Below are 19390 nucleotides of genomic sequence, written 5' to 3'. Positions count from 1 at the left end.
AACAGAGGGGCATCCCTGCTACTTTAACTGGTTTCGAGTTAAGCATGTATGTATATCTCAAAACCAGTAACAGTGGCAGGGATGCCTTACATATTCAGCTCCACCAAATATATTGAATAGGGTGACGCCAAAGAACAGTCTCACCAAAAACTAGGTGGCAAGGAGGTGAGATTACTGCCATGACTTCTCAGAGCACTCATGGCAAGCACAACAAATAATTCTATAGGCATTCTTGTTGGATCATTGTCTCCTAAAGGTCCAACTGCATTGCCTCTTATATGGACACTGCCTTTGAATGCGAGTATATATTATCCAAGCAGATCTAATCCTTGGACAGTGAACAAGATGAGGATCTATACATGTACTTGAAAAAACTGTAACAAGCAAAACATCATACAAATACAATAAAGGCTCCGTCCTCACATTTAGAGTTTATTTCATAGATCTACAGTATACATTGCAAGAACCCTGGCAAAAGACCACAAGCTGGATAGTTTGATGGAAGAACTGGAGATTAGCTGGGACTGAATGAAGTCCATAATGAGGAAGATAAGTTCAGGATGCACCCATTTCCTTCCCATTAATACTCACATGCCACACTCCCATCTCACCACCTCATTTATGAAGGACCATCCCTCTCCCCTGCCACATTGCTTAGGTCAAGGGCAATGCAGCAAGGCCCAATACCAAGTGATGCTTTTCTCCCATTGCCCAGGGCAGTGGGCAAGATGCAGGGATGACCTGTCATCCAGGAGGAGCCAAGATGAGAGGGAGGGGGTGAATGGGAGTGGAGTATGTGGGGGATGAAATGGGTGAGAGTGGATTTATGCCTTTGACTTTGGCTACCTCCCTTGTAAGGTGGGAAAAAGTCCTTAGTGTATGTATGTATCATTGTAGGAGAGAGGTCAAACACAGAGTATGGGATCCAATGTATCTAATGTTTTGCCCAGCAGGGCTTCTTCAGAAATAACATCTGGGTGAATCGTTAAATACATTGGATCCCATACTCTGCTTTTGGCCTCTCTCTCCTACAGTGCTGTTGCAGTCGTTGCTGCTTTTACTCATGTATGTATCATATTTCTCAAACAATTCTCCTTAAAACCACTGACTCTTCCTTTCTGCCTCCTTTATTTTCCAAGACTGTTCCATAGTGCTTTGGGTATGTTTACTTCATACAGTCATCTCATTGCATTTATCCCTAAATACCATTTCCGGTATCACTTTTCATTCCATACAGATATCTATTTACCTCCTTTACTCCATGGTTTCGGCCTCTCGCCCTTCATGCTCGCATCCAACCCACCACTCTCGTCACTTTACTTTTACCCACATATACTCTCAGGGCTGTATTCTTAAATGAAATTTCAAGACACAAGACCGAATGAAGTGACGACTATGATCCGTACTCCCCATGAGCATAAGGCTGATGACATGGAAAGCATAACTTCTCAGACACTAAGAATCTGTGCGAGAATATAGCTGTCAGCTTTCTCTCCTCATAAACCTTTCCGATGACTTTCGAAGGAAGTGGGAAAGAACTGGTTTACTAATAGAGAGGTCAACAAATGAAACAGACTTAGTAATCATATAGTGAGTGCTGAAACTATCGATTGTTTTAAGAAATGGTTAGACAACTTTATGGATGGGGATGACAGGTGGTAATGGACATGGAACTGCCTAGTGTAGGCCTTACAGTCTCTTGCAGTGATACAAACTTAAGTAATTAAACCTTTCCACTGAGATAAACAATCGGTACCTCTGTGCGGTGGTTTTGCACAATGGACATTAGAGAATCATCTCCTTACTGCTCATCTTCAAAACATAAGAATGGAGGAGGCTGCAAGAGACCATAAGGCCTACACTAGGCAGTTCCATGTTCCTTACCACCTGTCATGAGTAAAAGCAGCAACAACTGCAACAGCACTGCATTTGACCACCTGTCATCACTACCCATAAATCCATCTAATCTCTCAAAACAACCAATCATTTCACCACTCATAACACTGTTACTAACATGTCAGCACCCTCATTTCCATTTGGAGGTGCAGCCCTGAGTGGCTGACACTCCGTCTCTAGACCAAGTGATGGACATCAGGTAGAATCATCTCCCTGGCACCCTTCTTCAAAGCCTGTCTACACCCTTATATCCTCCTGGGGATGGCACCCCAGGGGGCTGACACTTGGTCTTCCGACTAGGCCCAAAATCATTATCAACATTGACTATTTCTACCACCTTTTCACATGAAGAAAGCTGATAACTGGCAAATACTCTTTTCATCCTGTTATGTAAAGCTGGAGAGTCCTTTTGTCATCAGATGTATTATAAGTGTGTGTGTGATTCACCATGATCTTGAATCACATGTTGGACTCATGATTGACAGCTATTTCCCTCCTGGAAGGGAGCTCAGAGCTCATATATGACTGATTTATGGGTAATACTGTGACCTTACATGCACACACACCCCCAACTCCCCATCCACAAGAGTTGGAGTAACAACTCACAGTGCAGCGATACTGAAATTATTTCAGCCCTGGGCAGGATTAGAACCTAGACCACAGTAGTAGCAGCCAGGAACTCTACCACTGCACCATCAAGTGTATGTGTTTGTGTGTGTATTTACCTAGTTGTATCTTATGGGAAAGGGAGCTATGCTCATGGTGTAGTTTGCTCTTAAATTCATGTATGGTTTTTGCACACACTACTGTTTTGTCCACTTTGTTCCAGATGTCTACCACTCTGTGTGGAAAACTTTTTTTTTTTCAGGTCTCTTCTATAAATACCCTTTTTGAGTTTTTTTGCATGTCCTTTTGTGTTTCTTGTCCTAATTTAGTAAGCCCTATCAAGGACTTCTGTGCCTTTCATGATTATGTAGATGGTCAGTAGGTCACCTCTCTCCCTTCTTTGTTTAAAGTCAGTAATTTCAATTTAGCCATGTCTCCTCATATGACAGGTTTGAAAGTGCTGGGGCCATTTTCATGGTTGCTCTTTGGATTCTTTCAAAATATTCTTTTTTGGTACTGGGTGACCATAATGGTGCAGCATACTCCAGTCTTGGCCTTATTAGTGTGACTAATATTTTTTTTAACATTTCTTCATCTAAATAGGTAAAATCCACCATTATTGATCTTAGCAAGTTGTAGGATTCTCCAACAATTTTGTTTATTTGTTTATCAGGGGACAAGTCATTTGAGATAATTACTTCCAGGCCTTTTTCAGATCCCACTTTCTTCACTTCCTTTGTTCCAATTTTATATTGTCCTGATTTTTTTTTTTTTTTTTTTTTTAACTTTACTTTTTCTGAACTCCATTATGCTACATATCTCAATGATGAAGTCTACTTCCCACTTCTGACTCTATTTCCAAGCCTTGTCTAGGTCTCTCTGTAGTGATTCACAATCAGTTTCGGTTTTCACTTTCCTCAACAATTTAGCATCATCTGCAAAGAAGCTCATGTAACATTGCACATCTTCATCCATGTCATTCACATAAATAGCAAACATTATTGGAGCCAATACTGATCCCTGTGGAACTTCACTAATCACTTCCTCCCAACCTGAACACTTTTCTCTGAGCACTACTCTCATTTTTCTTCCATGCAGGAAATCCTCCATCCAGTTTAGTAGTACCTTGTATCCCTCCTATGTTTTCCATTTACCCATTGTGTCATCGTATGTTCTATAGTCATGTCAAGTAATACATTTCCCCGTTGATCCTCTCCACCTTTCACTGTCTTCTCTTCCCAACAGTTTTTTTGCAGTTAAAATCTCCCATAACTACTAAGTTATCTCCATCCTTCAGTATTTCATTTAATGAATGCCTTGTATCATCTAACATTTCTTAATGCTCGCCCTCTTTCCAAGAGTCCATTTTTAGGGGCACATTAATCACCACAAACTTTCTACTTTTCATGTCACTGTCTTCAACTTTTATCATGATCATTTCTACGCTGTTTTTACCCTCAGTAACCTTTGCCACATTTAAGTTTTTCTTGGCCAAGAACATGATTCCTCCATCCTGTTTTTAATTTCTGTTTTTGTTCCAGTAATTGTATAACCCATGTCCAACACTATTAGGTGGTACTGGACCCCTTAATTTCATCTCCACAATTCCCATTTGTCTGGTTTTTCTTCTGACAGGTAATCATTTAGTTCATTCAATCCTAAGATTGATCCATCTATGTTACTATAGGCCACTTTTAATTTTCTTCCTTCTCCATCCTGTTTTCTGTTTCTTTTGTTTCGCTTACCTTGATGTACCATTTTCTCAGCCTCATGTCTAAGACCCTCCAATAGTACTCCTTGCTTTTGGTCTCCATTCTCTTTGCTTTTTTTTTCTTCTTCTTCTGAGCTTCACCTCTTAGTTTCTTCTCTCTTTCTATTTCCTCAACATTCATTTCTCTTTTTATCCATATATTGTTGTAATGTTGTGTGAGTGTGTGTGTACATATGTGTGGGGAGGGATGTTGACCCTGTCTTCACTGTGCCAAGATGGGACACAGATGAGAGGATCTACTGATGTGGCCATCTGCCATGACTTGGCCCCCCCCCCCTTTTCAGGGAAATTCCACCCTAGGTGCTGCAACTCCAGATGAAGGTGAGGGTGTTGATGGGTTTTAAAAATTAATATCAGGGAGATGATTCTATCAGATGTCTGGTTCATAAAACCACCACTTTCAAGTTGATCCACATTCTTCGTGTCAATACAAATATAACCAAAGAAGCCAAGTCATGAAAAGTGTGTGGCAATGTGAATACAAAAATACACATGACCTCCAAAGATTGAACAAACTAAACTTACTAACTCTGGGGCAAAGAAGAGAAAGAGGCAATTTGATAACCATGTAAAGAATTATGAAAGGGATGGAAATCCTTGATAGGGATGATCTACTTAAATGGGACAGAAGAAACACAAGAGGACACGAGAAGAAACACAAGAGGACACGAGAAGAAACTTAAGAAGGGCAGTAACAGAAGAGATTTGAAAAAGCACAGCTTTCCACACAGAGTAATAGATACATGGAATAAATTGAATGAGAAAACAGTGAGTGCTAAAACTATACATGATTTTAAGAAAGAACTGGATGTGGAAAGATACAACTGTGGGTCACTACAAGCATAGCTCTTCTCCTGCAAAATACAACTAGGTAAATCTGCAAGGATTAGGGGGGGGCACAATAATTTCCAAATTCTCTCCCCCTTGACCCATACTATATGCAAGAAAATTACCAGGAGATATTTAATAAATATCAGCACCTCTAAACAGCAAAAATCATAAAAAAAAAAAAAAAAAATGTTCAACACAAGATAACACATTAAAAAATAAATAAATATATACATATACATATACCAAAGGCTTTTCCCCCCCTTACATGGGGGGTAGCCAAAAATAAATAAATAATAATAATAATTAATCAACAAATGTGGACCCCATGAATATCAGGGCTCATCTATCAATCAATTGTTCCCTTAAATTAGTGAAAATCCCAAAGACCCACATTGGCTAGCAAGTCCTCAAAACCTCCCACAGGTCTCTAGAAAGAAAAAGAAGAAGAGGAAGAAGAAGAAGAAGAAAAAGAGAGAGAGAGAGAGAGAGAAAAAAAAAAAAAGAGCAGCATTGCATTGGTGTGGAATTGTTACTTACTATGTCACTAGCTACAAGTGACATAAATTGCAGGAAGTAGGCAACCCTTTATGCTGCCCACCTGAGAAGAGTAGTGTGAGCCCGTCTTTTAGTGCGGGTATGTTCTTGGACTTGGCCACTCTACCTACAAGGGGGACAGGAGTCTCTATACATACGTACTTACCCAGTGCATATACGAGCTGTTGAGAGACCTGCGGGTTGACAGCCGCAGTGAGGATCATGACGGAAGAAATGGCTGTGGGCTGCATGTCCACTAACCAAACCCTCAGCTGAGGTGCCGTTGCTCTTTCCCGTCCCTAATCAAACAAGAAATAAATCCTCGTAGAGAGAGAGAGGAAAAAAAAAAAAAAAAGGATGCTGATAATCCATACTTCTCAGGCATTTCATCTCAAACACATTTAAACTCTTCCTTTCCTCCTCTCTTATGCTTCATGTTTCTACCCAATACAGTGTGGTTGTCACAATCACCCCTTCATACAATCTCCTCTTATCATCCATTCCCAAACGTTTATTTCTCATTATAATCTTTAATCCCCCCAAGGCATTTACTTGCTTCTCTCAATCTATATTCTACCTCCACCTCCACTTCTCCCTTTCCCACCACATTCACCCCCAAGTAACAGCTATCCACTTCCTTCAGTCTCTCTTCCTTAATACTCACTTCCAATCTTCTGCCATCCTCTCCCCTTGTACATCTCATCACCTTACCTTTACCCACATTTATTTTTCATTTATTTTCAACTTCCTTCTTTCGCACACCTTCCCAAACTCTGTCACTAACTTCCTCAATCCCTCCTTTGATCCTGCCACAAGTGCAGTGTTGTCAGCAAACAACAACTGGCTTATCTTCCACTTTCTCAATTTTTTTTAAACCACCTCCAATACCCAGCCCCATTAACCTTGCATTTACCTCTCTCACCACACCATCCATGTATAAATTGAACAGCCATAGCAACATGACATATCCCTGATAAAGTCCCACCTTTACCTCAAACCACTCGCTCTCTCCATTTCTAATTCTAACATAGGCTCTACTACTCTCGTATAAACTCTTGACTTCTCTTAACAGCTTTCCTCCTATCCCATATATCTGCAATACCTCCCATAATGCCTTCCTGTCTACCCTGTCATAAGCCTTTTCCAAATCCATAAAGGCCCAAAAAACATCCTTACCTTTTCCTAAAGCTTTCTCACATATGCCTTACCACAAAAAAAAAAAAAAAAAAAAAAAATCTGATCTACACAACCACTACCTTTCCTAAACCCACTGTTCCTCATTAATTACTCCCTCTGTTCCTCTACTAATCCTCTAAACCAACACCCTCCCAAAAGCCTTCCCAACTACACTCAACAAACCCCTCTGAAACTACTACTCACACTTGTCCCCTTTTCCCTTGTACAATGGAACTATACAGAAATTCCTCCAGTCCTCTGGCACTCTACCCTCATTTAGACAAACATTTAACAACCTCACCATCCAGTCCACCATCACTGCACCTTCCTTTTTTAGATACTCCATATGACACCCATCTAACCCAGGTGCCTTACCTGCTCTCATCATTTTCATAACTGCTTTCACCTCATCTTTTCTTATTTCTCCCCTATTTTCCTCATTTATCAGTCATTTTCTTAGTGCCTCCCACTGCAACTACCTTTCCCTCCCTATCCTCTTCCACATTTAACAACTCCCTAAAATATTCTGCCCATCTTCCTCTTACCATTGTCTCTTCCATTATCTTCTCTCCATCTGCACCTTTTACCTTTTCTTCTCTACTTGATTCACCTCCCCTTCCTCTCTTAATTTCCTTCCAAAACATCTTTTTATTACTTTCAAAATTTTGTCATACTTTTCCCACACTTTACATCAGCTCTCCTTTTTTTCTCCTTTATCTTACACTTTACTTCCCTTCTCTTTTCTTTTACCTTTCATATGATTCATCCTATTTTGCAACCAATCTGAGAATATAAATACAACTACAAATATATTACTACTTACCCAGACATGATCAACAAAGCCTTCTCTGATGTATTTCTCTACATTGCACTGGTATAAGAGTTTGTCCGACTCCCCAACTTCAACATGCCACTTCTGCAGGAAATGTGCCGACAAAACCAGGATCCAGTGTTCTCCTGATTTTGCACCGGGAATTCCTACGGCACGGACAAACCTCTGACAAGTAACGGAGAACATATTTAAAGTTAACTTCTGAATCAACTTCTACATCTATAAAGCACGGACTCAAATGATACACCATAAAGCAAAACTCGAAAAAGTACAAAAACAAGACTCACCGCTTCAGGAGCTTGAGTTGGCATGGAACCGAAGACAAGCGACGACACTCTTTTTGACATTCCACCAAGCCATCCAGCAGGAACTTTAAGGAGTCTTACGTGAACGGACTGTTGCCCACCCAGCCCAGATGACCCTGGCTGGATCAGTAATGTGGTGGATGTTGTTGTGGCTAAAAAACATCCCAGAGAACAGCCCAGGAACAAAACACTGTCACACTCTTGACCCTAGAAGAAAAAGAAAAAACAAAATACAATAAATGAATAAAATAAAAATAAACAAATAATGATAAAAAATAAATAATATATACATACATACCAAAGGCTTTTTCCCCCTTACAAGGGAGGTAGCCAAAAAACAAAGGTATAAAATCCATTTCCACCCATTCTATCTCCTCCACTCCCATCCACCCCCCTCCCTCTCTCTTATCTTGGCTCCTGCTGGGGCCAAGAAAAAATATAATTAAATAAAATAATAATAATAATAATAATAATAATAATAATAATAAAAAATAAAACAATTATAACCTATCTATTTGTATATCAAGGGCTTTTTCCCCCTTATAAGGGCAGTAGCCAAGTCAAAAGGCAAGTAGCCACTCCCATCCACTACCCTTTTCCCCCCTTATCTCATCTTAACTCCTCATGGATGAAGGGTCATCCCTGATTCCTGCTCACTGCCCTGGGTCAGAAACAATGCAGCAAGACAGTGCACCCTCAGCAAGGCTGCTTCACTTTATCAGTGACACCTTCTCTCCGTCCCCTCATGCAGAAAAAGAGAAGACGGGGAGAAATCCCTTCGGGCAGCGTCAAAATATCACTCACACATAAGCATCCACTACCCCCCACCCCTCCCTTCCTTACATAACAGTATCATCTATACACAGCCACTCTCCGCTCATCCCTATCTCCTGCCCTCTCCCTTCCTTACTCAACAGACATTCTCCTTCTGCTGACTGTCCCCTTCACCTCATACCTCCATCTCATAATAAATAAATTATAATGACAATACAGAAGCTCCTCTACTTACGTTCATTCATTTTACGTTTTTTCGATTTTACATTTGAACTGACTGTAAAAAAAAAATTTAAGTGAATTTTTTAGTTTAGCGCGCTCTCCGTAGTTCAAACGATACTTGCACATGACGCTGCGTCCATTGTTTACATTGCACAAACGACAAACTGAACATGCCTTGCCTCCTCCTCCTCCTCCACCATCTCAATTTATGTTGCTTGAATTTAATTTATTTGAAATTAATGTTATTATTTTACAATGTTATGTGTATAATTAATGATTTAGGGGTGTTTTATAAGATACAGTAATAGAATTTACGGATGTATAGTACAGTAACAACTTATGTTCATTTTCAACTTACGTTCGGCCGTTCGGAACGTAACTAAAACGTAAGTTGAGGAGTGTCTGTATAACTAAATAAGGATAAATATGATCATGAAAGACCTTCATATGTTATGGGTATGAAGTATAATAATAATTAATAATTTTTATGAACCAATGAACACGTACCTGAAGCTCGGTGCTAACTTCATGGTAGGAACCTTCATGAGCAATACTCGGCCAGTATCGTACAAAACCTTCAGGTGACACAGCAATGCACGAGGGCACCTGCATAAAAAACAAAAAACAAATCCTTCTTAGAATATACATCCAAGTATAATGTAAATACATACATATATATATATACCAAAGGCATTTTCCCCCCTTATAAGGGAGGTAGCCAAAAAAAACAAAGGCATAAAAACCACTCCCACCTATTGCATCCCTATCACACTCCACTCCCCTTCACTCTCTTCCCTCCCTCTTATCTTGGCACCTCCTGGATGACGGGTCATCCCTGCATCTTTTCCACTGCCCTAGGTCAGAGACAATGTCACAAGACACAGCGCATCCACAGCAAGGCCACTTCATTAAATTGGAGAGCTCTCATCACAGAGGGTAACAGCTATTGATCACATGTCAAACATATGATTCAAGACCATGGTGAATCTCTCGCACATACAAAATCTTGGAACCTAGGGAATGGATGATCATCCTACCCCTATCACACTGTTTTGACCAAATGCAGTGCAGCAGGGCATAGCTCATCATGATGATATATACATACATATACCAACAGCTTTTTTCTTCTTACAAGGGAGGTAGCCTAAAAACAAAGGCATAAAATCCACTCCCATCCATTCCATCCCCACATACTCCACTCCCATTCACCACCCCTCCCTCCCTCTTATCTTGGCTCCTCCTGGATGACAGGTCATCCCTGCATCTCGCCCACTGCCCTGGGTCAGAAGCAATGTAGCAAGATGCAGCACATCCACAGCAAGACCGCTTCATTTAATTGGCGACCACCACTCTCCGTCCCCTCATACAGGAATAGAGAAGATGGAGAAATCCCTTTGGGCTGCATCAAAATATCATTCACACATACTTCCTCACCTCCCATCCCCCACCCACTCCCATGCATCACAGCATCATCCATAAACAACCATATATACTAAGCATTTTCCCCTTTACGCAAAGGGTGGCCATGTCAAAGCATATACCCGACATTCATCAACATTCATGGTTAACACATACACATGATGTCAACATTCCTCAGAATCTCTCTATTATGCTACTTACCCCAGAGAGCCTTGAATCTTCAAAGTACCCGTTGGCCACTCTTGGAGAGACAGCCCCTAACTTTAAACAAAAATCTCACCATCCTAGGACACGCATATAGCAAAATAAATGACTACCCCACATTAAAAAAATAAATAAATAAAAAATAGAAGAAAAATAATAAATTAATAAAAAAATAAAAAAAAATTAATAATAATGGTAAAAACAGTCTATAAGTACTAAACTCAAGTACACTTCTTCAGCCTAGTTCCCAACAATCAAGAGGACTCAAAGAAGTAATTCAGTTATAGACAAAGCTTCAAGAATAATGAGTCTACACTGGGTTTTCTTTGTGTATAGAAATTATGGATGGATGGGGTGAAAGGGCTTTGAGAAAGAGGTGAGTGCCAGCTGAGCAAGAAAGGGAGAAGGGAAGGGATAGGGATGAGTGGAGAGTGATTGTGTAGGGATATTTTGATGTGGCTCGAAGTTTTTTCTCCATTGTCTCTATATTTTCTGCACGAGGGAAAATCGGCAACCCCTCCCTCTCCGTCCCCTCATGTGGAAATGGAGAAGATGGGTAGAAATCCCTTCAGACTGCTCTTTTCACATGATATGTGATATGGTTTAACGTCACAAACTCCTCCCATCAGAGGACTTTGTAGCATGGAATTTAATGAACCATGCCCTTGGTTCAACTTCACCGGTGGCAGGATTTGAACCACCATCCCATCGACCTTCGCCGCAAGTAACAACACCCTAACCCATTAAACCCAAGACACACAAGAATGAAAGTTGCCACATTCAATCAGGTCTCACACCATAACTGAAGAAGAACTAATATACAGTTAGCAGAGCTCCAGACATTATTGACATACACACACATACATACATACAAACTAGACAAAACAATAGTGTGCAAAAACAATACACGAATTTAAGAACAAATTAGACATGGCGAGATACAGAGACAGGACACCACGAGCGTAGAAGATACAACTAGGTAAATACTAACCACACAGAAATATTAATTTTCCTCACTGAGTGATTTACAGGGAGATACAGTGGGTGTCGAAGGGTCTCTTTGAAGAAAGAACCAGAGAATCCGACAAGAAATAATGGTCTCAAACGGTCAGGAAATAGATTTAATTTGGAAGTGGGTAGAAACAACTTTGCCAACCATGTAGTTAATGAATGGAATAAACTTCCTACAGAGGCAGTGCAATGTAGTTCAGTTCAAAGTTTTAAGATTCGTTTAGATAAACATCTAAGCAAAATGCTGTAATGACTGCCATTTATTTTATTTGTTTGTTTATTATTATTTGCTTGATTTTCATTTATTATTAGATATCTGTCAATTTATTATTTACTATTTACCTGTTTATTATTCAACTATATGCATTTATCTATTCTATTTATCATATTATTTTAATTTCTATTTATTTATTATTATTCTTTTTTAATTATTATTATATATTTCTTTCCACATCTGACCCAGTTATGGACCAAAAGGTCTCCTGTCGGCATGCTCCACCTTTGTAATTCTTTGAAACAGATTAATCAATCTACTCAGGAAATGCCCCTGAAACATACATCACACAGACGACACAAAAACCCACCATCAGACACTACCCCACATTAGCCCAACACAGACAACAATATATTTCTTCTCTGAGGAACTTATGAGAAAACCCTGGGGGCATCTGTCAAATACCTTTGTGCTGTGGAATTCCTGAAAGCGAAAGAGAGAGGGCAATGGAGAAGTATTATATACAAGAATGACAGTGTAACTTAGTTAATATTTAAAACTAGCCTGAAGTTCAGGTTTTCTATATTTACTATGGCTGAGCGGGTTAGGGCGTCATTTCTCATGGTGAAGGTCGAGGGGATGGCGGTTCAAATCCTGCCACTGGTGAAGTTGAACCAAGGGCATGGTTCATTATATTCCATGCTACAAAGCCCTCTGTGAGGGGCACTGTCCTAGCCTTCTGATATGGGGGAGTTTGTGATGTTAAACCGTATCAAATCAAACTAAAGGTAATAAATACCTCATTTCATTTCATATATCACAATTCCGTTTAACATTGAGAACACCCTATCAGGAGGCTAGGTTGGTGCCCATTACAGAGGACTTTGTAGCGTGGAATTTAATGAACCATGTCCTTGGTCCAACTCACTAGTGGCAGGGATCGATCTGCCATCACTTTGACCTCTGCTGCAAGTACTGACACTCTAATCCGCCTGGCCAGCGAGTATCCTTCGTATATCATACAAAAAAATTTAGACGCTCCTCTACTTAAGTTCATTCATTTTTCGTTTTTTTTATTTTACGTTTGAACTGACTAAAAAATATTTTTGAGTGAATTTTTTAGTTTAGCACACTCTCCGTAGTTCAAACGATACTTACGCATGATGCTGCGTCCATTGTTTACATTGTACAAATGACAGACTGAAAGTGCCTTGCCTCATCCTCCTCCTCTTCCTCCCCTCCTCCTCCACCATCTCAATTTATGTTGCTTGAATTGACGCAGCCCGAAGGGATTTCTCCCCGTCCTCGCCTTATATGCAAAGGGGGACGGAGAGGGGGGGTCGCCGATTAAATGAAGCGGCCTTGCTGTGGATGTACTGTGTCTTGCGACACTGCTTCTGACCCAGGGCGGTGGGCAGGGTGCAGCGATGACCCGTCATCCAGGAGGTGCTCAGATGAGAGGAAGGGTGGGAGGGGTGTGGAGTGTATGTAGGGATGAAATGGGTGGGAGTGTTTTTATGCCTTTCCCTTTTTGGCTACCTCCCTTGAAAGGGGGAAAATGCCTTGGTATATGTATGTATGAAATTAATTTTATTATTTTACAATGTTATGTTTATAATTAATGATTTAGGGGTGTTTTATAAGATACTGTAATAGAATTTATGGATGTATAGTACAGTAACAACTTACGTTCATTTTCAACTTACGTTCGGCCGTTCGGAACGTAACTAAAACGTAAGTTGAGGAGCATCTGTACTCCTTTATAAGCGTAGTTTTAAATTGTCCATAAATGTCTGTACATTAGTAGCTGGTAAACCAGCATATTTTAGAAATTAAATCACATCTCTTTCTACACCTCGTACTTTCCTTCATTGGACATCTCTCATTGGCCAGTGACTCAACCAATCAGAGGTCATGTTGTGAATGCTGGACATTGCTTAACTTGAATATCAATTACTGATAAACTATAGTTCAACTTGTATTTTAATATTTAAGGTTCTGTGTTAACTATCATAGTGATTGACTGTAGCTTTCCTGTGCACTTGCATCAACCCATTATTGCCCAGTTGTCATTTAATAATTATATTCTGGTTAATACGAGATAATTTTACCTTTGAGTATTTCCACATTAACCACTTCAGTACAAGTCAAATTCTCGCGCACAGCATCGGCTGCCATATGTACGATGGAACACACTACTCGCATTATAAAATATAAAGACACTGCTGTATTACTCGTTCTCTTTTACTCTATAATAATAAACACAGAAATCGTGATCAGACTCATTTACAGAATCCGGGAGTAACTCATGTCCAACTACAAAAAATATACATACAATCAAGATGCCGACGCCAGCATCTTTGTGTACTCACTCGCGCCTCATGATGCCTACATAGCTGTCATCGTACTGAAGTGGTTAAGCAACTATTTCTTTAACTTCCTGTAAACACTATTTTCTTTATTAGAAAGCTCTTAAATCCGTTACTCAACAACTTTAAGAAAAAATCAAGCACTTTTTAAATCTATATAGCTGTTATAAAAAAACATCTTATATAAAAAAATAATACATAAATTTAACACAAGCTTCAACTTAACACTTGTTCAATACCTATATAGCTGTCATAAAAAATATTTTACATAAGAAAATAATACATTAATTTAACACAACCTTCAATTTAACACTTGGTCAATACCTGGTTCTCACTAGATGCATACACCGTGACCAACTGTGCTCGGTGTGCTAAATCTGAAGGTGGAAGAGTGAGTTCTCGGAACTGTGTGTTAGCCAAACGCTTCTCTCCTTCAGGACGGTAGCGCCATATGAGAAGTCGCCGTCCACACACCAACCATGCCCAACCAGATGGATCTAGCTGCGCAGACATTTCTGTGTTGCCTGTGAGCGATAATCATGAAGTTTAATTTCACCACAGAACATAGCATGTGCAATACAAGAGATTTTGTGACATTTTTTTTTAACCCAAACAGCAAGGGGACTAGGAATCATTGAAACAGCCTCTCCTTTTGCAAAATATAAGTCACTACAAAAAAACAATTCTAATTAAACTCCTAAGTCACCTCATTGATTTTGTCCTGATTAATACCATGATTTTATTTAGTTTACGAGCATATCTAGGCTTTAAAGGATGAGAAGCATTCTTGTTTCAATGAAAAAGTGAAGGAAAAATAGTAAATAGAAAAATAAGGTCTTTCTTACGATCAGCATAGGCTAAGACTTCCATGACAAGAGCTGGAAGAGATGAACCATAACTTTCCATGTGGTACTGTCCACTTCCTTCGATCAATTGGGAGCCCTGGAAGGACCGGTTCAGTGGTGTCGTACGTCTGCAACATCAAACAACAATTGTCAATAAATTCACAAACTAAAAGCACATCATTTTATGGAAGTTTCTGACTGAGACATTAAGTCAAGAATATAAAGAAGTTTGATGATTTGGATTAACATCACAAACTCCTCTCCTATCAGGAGGCTGGGATGGTGCCCCTTACAGTGAACTTTAATGAACCATGCCCTTGGTTCAACTTGCCCTGAGCAGGATTCGGATCGCCATCATCTCGACCTCCGTCACAAGTAATGACACCCTAACCCACTCAGCTAGCGAGCATCTAAGAATATCAAGTAATTCAAACAAGAAGTACAAACACAAGATTGGTCTGATAACACACATTAAATACCCATGATGCAATGCCCTCACTGGTAACTGATTTGTATTTTGTTGGCAATAACTACAGTTTCTGTCCTTGGGAACAATATCACTTTGAATAAGTGGAATTTTGAGGTGAAGTTGTGCAATGTCATCACGGTTGTTCAAGATGAATATGAATGGTATGGTGACGAAGGTAAATGCAAGGGTGCTGGGCAGGTGCGTGGAATTTGTAAATAAAAATAGAGGGAAGTGGGAGATGAACCAGTTAATGTTTGAACTGCCGACTGTAGCCAGTTTCCCTGGGACTGTGGAAGTAGCACCACATGAAAGTGATAGTTGCTGAGAAGTCTATTGAAAGAAACACCACAAGTGAGGATGGAGACTTTATTAGTACGTTTCGCTTGTCACAGCGTACGTCGTACTAGTAAAGGCCTTCGTCCTCACATGGTGTTTATTTTGATAGACTTGTCGGCAACTGCCACTTTCATATAGTACAAGTTCCACAGTCCCAGGGAAACTGGCTACAGTCGGCAGTTCAAACATTACCTGGTTCACCTCTCACTTCCCTCTATTTTTATTAACTAGTTCCACACACCTGCCCAGCATCCTTGCATTTACCTTTGTCACCACACTATTCATATTCATCTTGAACATCCGTGATGACATTGCACCACTGTACTGTAATGTACAACTTACCCTTGCGGGAAGGGAGATCTTTTGGCTCCTGGAGTGAATATGTTGCCGCTTCTCCTTTTAGCCGCTGCCGCCCTGGCACTGGCAGAGCTGAAGGACAAGCTCCCGGTGGCACTTTTTGGTGTGTACATCTTGGTGAAGTTCTGCAACGAGCCCTGCAAAAAATAATTACTTGCATGAGTAGTGAGGAGCGTGTGCTGGGAGGCATGTATCTGCAGCTGAAGCCGTCACCTTTGCCCTATATACTTGGACTGCTGGGAATCAAAGAGAAGTGTGGGACTCAAACATGTGGCTAGGAAGATGCAAGACTATGACAAAGGATTACAAAAGGATTACAAAGGCTGAGCATGCCAACAGGAGACTTTTTGGTCTATAACTAGGTTGGATGCAGAAAAAAAAATAATATAAATAAATAAATAAATAAATAAGTAAAAAATATAATAATATAAATAATAATACAAAATAAATAAAATAAATAAATAAAAATTATAATAATATAAATAATAATAAATAAAATAAGAATATTAAATATGAATAAATAATGACTATCAGATAATGAACTATATGTCAAATGCACCATCATCAACTAGGGGTATAGGCCAAGGAATGTGTTGCTTCACTTCCACGGTCTCTCCGAGCAAGCTCCCATGCAGACACCCACCCTTCCCATCCCAAACAATTCTCGACAGATTCGATCAACTTGCCCCAACCATGAATTCTGTAAATTTTACTATAAATTGTTCAAATAATTGCCTATGTGTTTATGTTGTGTTCTGTTATGTGTCATGAGTTGTAATAGCCTTATGATAATTCATTTCTAGAATAATTGATATACATAGCCCTCAGAATGCAACAATGTTAATAAATTACTTTCCTCCATAATTTTTTTTTTATCTTATTCATTTACTTATTGTTTTTAACTTTATTTTATCAGGCATGTGATTGGGGTCTGATAAAAGAGAGAGAGAGATAGAGATAGATAGATAGATAGAGAGAGAGAGAGAGAGAGAGAGAGAGAGAGAGAGAGAGAGAGAGAGAGAGAGAGAGAGAGAGAGAGAGAGAGAGAGAGAGAGAGAGAGAGAGAGAGAGAGAGAGAGAGAGAGAGAGAGAGAGAGAGAGAGAGAGAGAGAGAGAGAGAGAGGAAAGATGTGAGAGCAAAGCGACCAAACAGTTATGATTTTAATTTTTTTTTTTTTTTTTTTTTTTTTTTTTTTGTAGACTTCACCCCCACACAAGCACACTGGGGTGCTCCGCCATTACTCTGCGCCATCACTCAGGTCACGGCAATTTTTTTTCTTTTTTTATCTGACCTTACCTAACCTAACCAACAATGCTCCCAAACCATAAGCTGAGTAATAGAAATTTTTACCATGATCTGAGTGATGGTGCGGAGTGACAGTGGAGTGCTTCAGACCTTTGTTGATCAGTGGGGGGCGGAGAGATTCTACAGTTATTATTATCATTATTAATATCATTATTTTCTTTTCTTTTTTAGCTTGGTTAAAAAAACTTAAATAATGCCAAACTGTGAAAAAACCTTCTTAAATTCACAGAATTTCATGGAAATGCAGAAATTTTACATGCCTGTTTTATTTTCTATTACAAAACCACCACAAATAAATGATAAACAGTCCTAATATTCATGGCAAAATATAAAGCATTTGTTACAAAGCACAAAGTGAAGATAAAAATGATATACAGACAAGTGACGCTTCCCAGAACATTAGTAAGAAGTTATGAAGAATTTAGTCTCAGCGACATGTAGCATCCATAAACACAAAGTTTCAGTAACCTCTTCAATTCAATTCAAATATTCGCACACACATCAGGTTGCATGATCTACGATGGTGCATCACATTATGCGCATTACAAAACAAAGTTACTACTATTATACAATATTTGCTCTCTTTCATGCTAAATAAATATAACATCATAGAAAATGTGATCATGTTCTAAGAATATGGGAGTCACTCAACTACAAAATAAATATAATCAGGAAGCCGATGCTGGCATTCTCATATACCTCCCCTCGCAGCTCATGATACATACAATGGCGTTATTACATTCAAGAGGTTAATTAGTAGCCCTATACTAATCTATGGTACACGTAAGTTTTACAAACTTAATTATTTAATACCATCCATGCCAGGATACCCAAGCTCCAACTCCAACAGCCTACTACACTAGACCATGGAGGAGAGAGTTGGTTGGCCTCTGTGGAGATCTGTCTCAGCTGTATCGATAACTGACAGAATAAATTTCCAGGAATTCCAGCCCCAGGTAATAAAAATTTACTTAGTATTCTTGCTTTCATAAAATTATCTTTTTCAACTAGAAAAGATCCGTTATATACCTCAAACGGATCTCTTGAGTTTGCATAGGAACATCACATGTATATTAAATCATTTTTCCAAACGATTTCATTCATATAAAAAAAAAATCCCACTTGAAGGTTTCTGAATTTTCATTCAATGGATCCAGTGACACAAAACTTTTAATTGTCCAGCAACTGAGTGACATAAAAACGGCTGTACCAAAACGATTAATGAGTCAAGGGTCCGTTTTATATTTCAAATACAAAATGAAACAAATCACTAGTCTTAAATAATATTAAACGTTGCCACTACTGACTACACGCCTTTCATGGGGCCACCACTACTAGTTAAATACAATAAAGAATATTCCACTTGTAATGTATTACTCTTTCTATGGCTACATATAGAGGTACAATAAGTGAAAATGTAATACCTTTTAAGAAATAAATAATATTGTGTTTACTAAATGGCTTTCCTTCTTCCAACCATTCTGTTCAAAACAAATATAACGTGTGGTACCACACACGAGCTTGAAAAGCGCTAGATTGGTCAATTTTATCAATTCTTAACAACAATGTTGCAATATAGTTTAAAATTTGATTGAAATCTGAGGCAAAAATATTAAACCATCAAAACTGAGAGTAATAACTCTTTTTTCTGTGAGACGGGTAGCAGATGGATGTACTGTATTATAGATTCTCTTCAGTTTTCCAATTCTTGGAATTTATTCCCTTTCTCAGTACATGACGAAATCCCCTTCCTTTGGAGGGCTTAGTATATATATATTTCTACTTGTCACGAACTCTCATCTATGCAATGGAGTACTGCATGTTTTATATAGTTAATATTTCTTTCAACTCAGAATACTGATCCATAAATATTTTCCCTTCGCTCTTCTACCCTTCTCTAATCTCTTCTCTCT

General features: G+C 39.1%; 1 protein-coding gene across 2 annotated transcripts in view; it reads right to left on the bottom strand.

Moving 5' to 3' along the window:
- Nup133 (nuclear pore complex protein Nup133) overlaps positions 1-19053 on the bottom strand; it is a 43973-nt gene extending 24920 nt beyond the window's left edge. The window contains exons 1-9 of one of the 2 annotated variants that reach the window (XM_076198463.1): positions 18902-19053; positions 16157-16308; positions 15010-15137; positions 14489-14688; positions 12261-12278; positions 9455-9553; positions 7934-8158; positions 7638-7811; positions 5805-5937 (exon numbers count right to left, since the gene is read on the bottom strand). In XM_076198463.1, coding sequence (XP_076054578.1) covers positions 5805-5937; positions 7638-7811; positions 7934-8158; positions 9455-9553; positions 12261-12278; positions 14489-14688; positions 15010-15137; positions 16157-16284 — 1105 coding nt within the window. In that variant the 5' untranslated portion in view covers positions 16285-16308; positions 18902-19053. The remainder of the gene's footprint in view (positions 1-5804; positions 5938-7637; positions 7812-7933; positions 8159-9454; positions 9554-12260; positions 12279-14488; positions 14689-15009; positions 15138-16156; positions 16309-18901) is intronic. The other variant, XM_076198464.1, reaches the window with a different exon arrangement.
- Positions 19054-19390: the final 337 nt, after the last annotated feature.

The sequence above is a fragment of the Oratosquilla oratoria genome, chromosome 15, assembly GCF_046742065.1.
Source record: "Oratosquilla oratoria isolate Oo_2021 chromosome 15, ASM4674206v1, whole genome shotgun sequence".
Lineage (NCBI taxonomy): Eukaryota > Metazoa > Arthropoda > Malacostraca > Stomatopoda > Squillidae > Oratosquilla > Oratosquilla oratoria.
The sequence above is the reverse complement of the archived record's forward strand: the minus strand, read 5'-3'. Positions and strand labels throughout refer to the sequence as shown.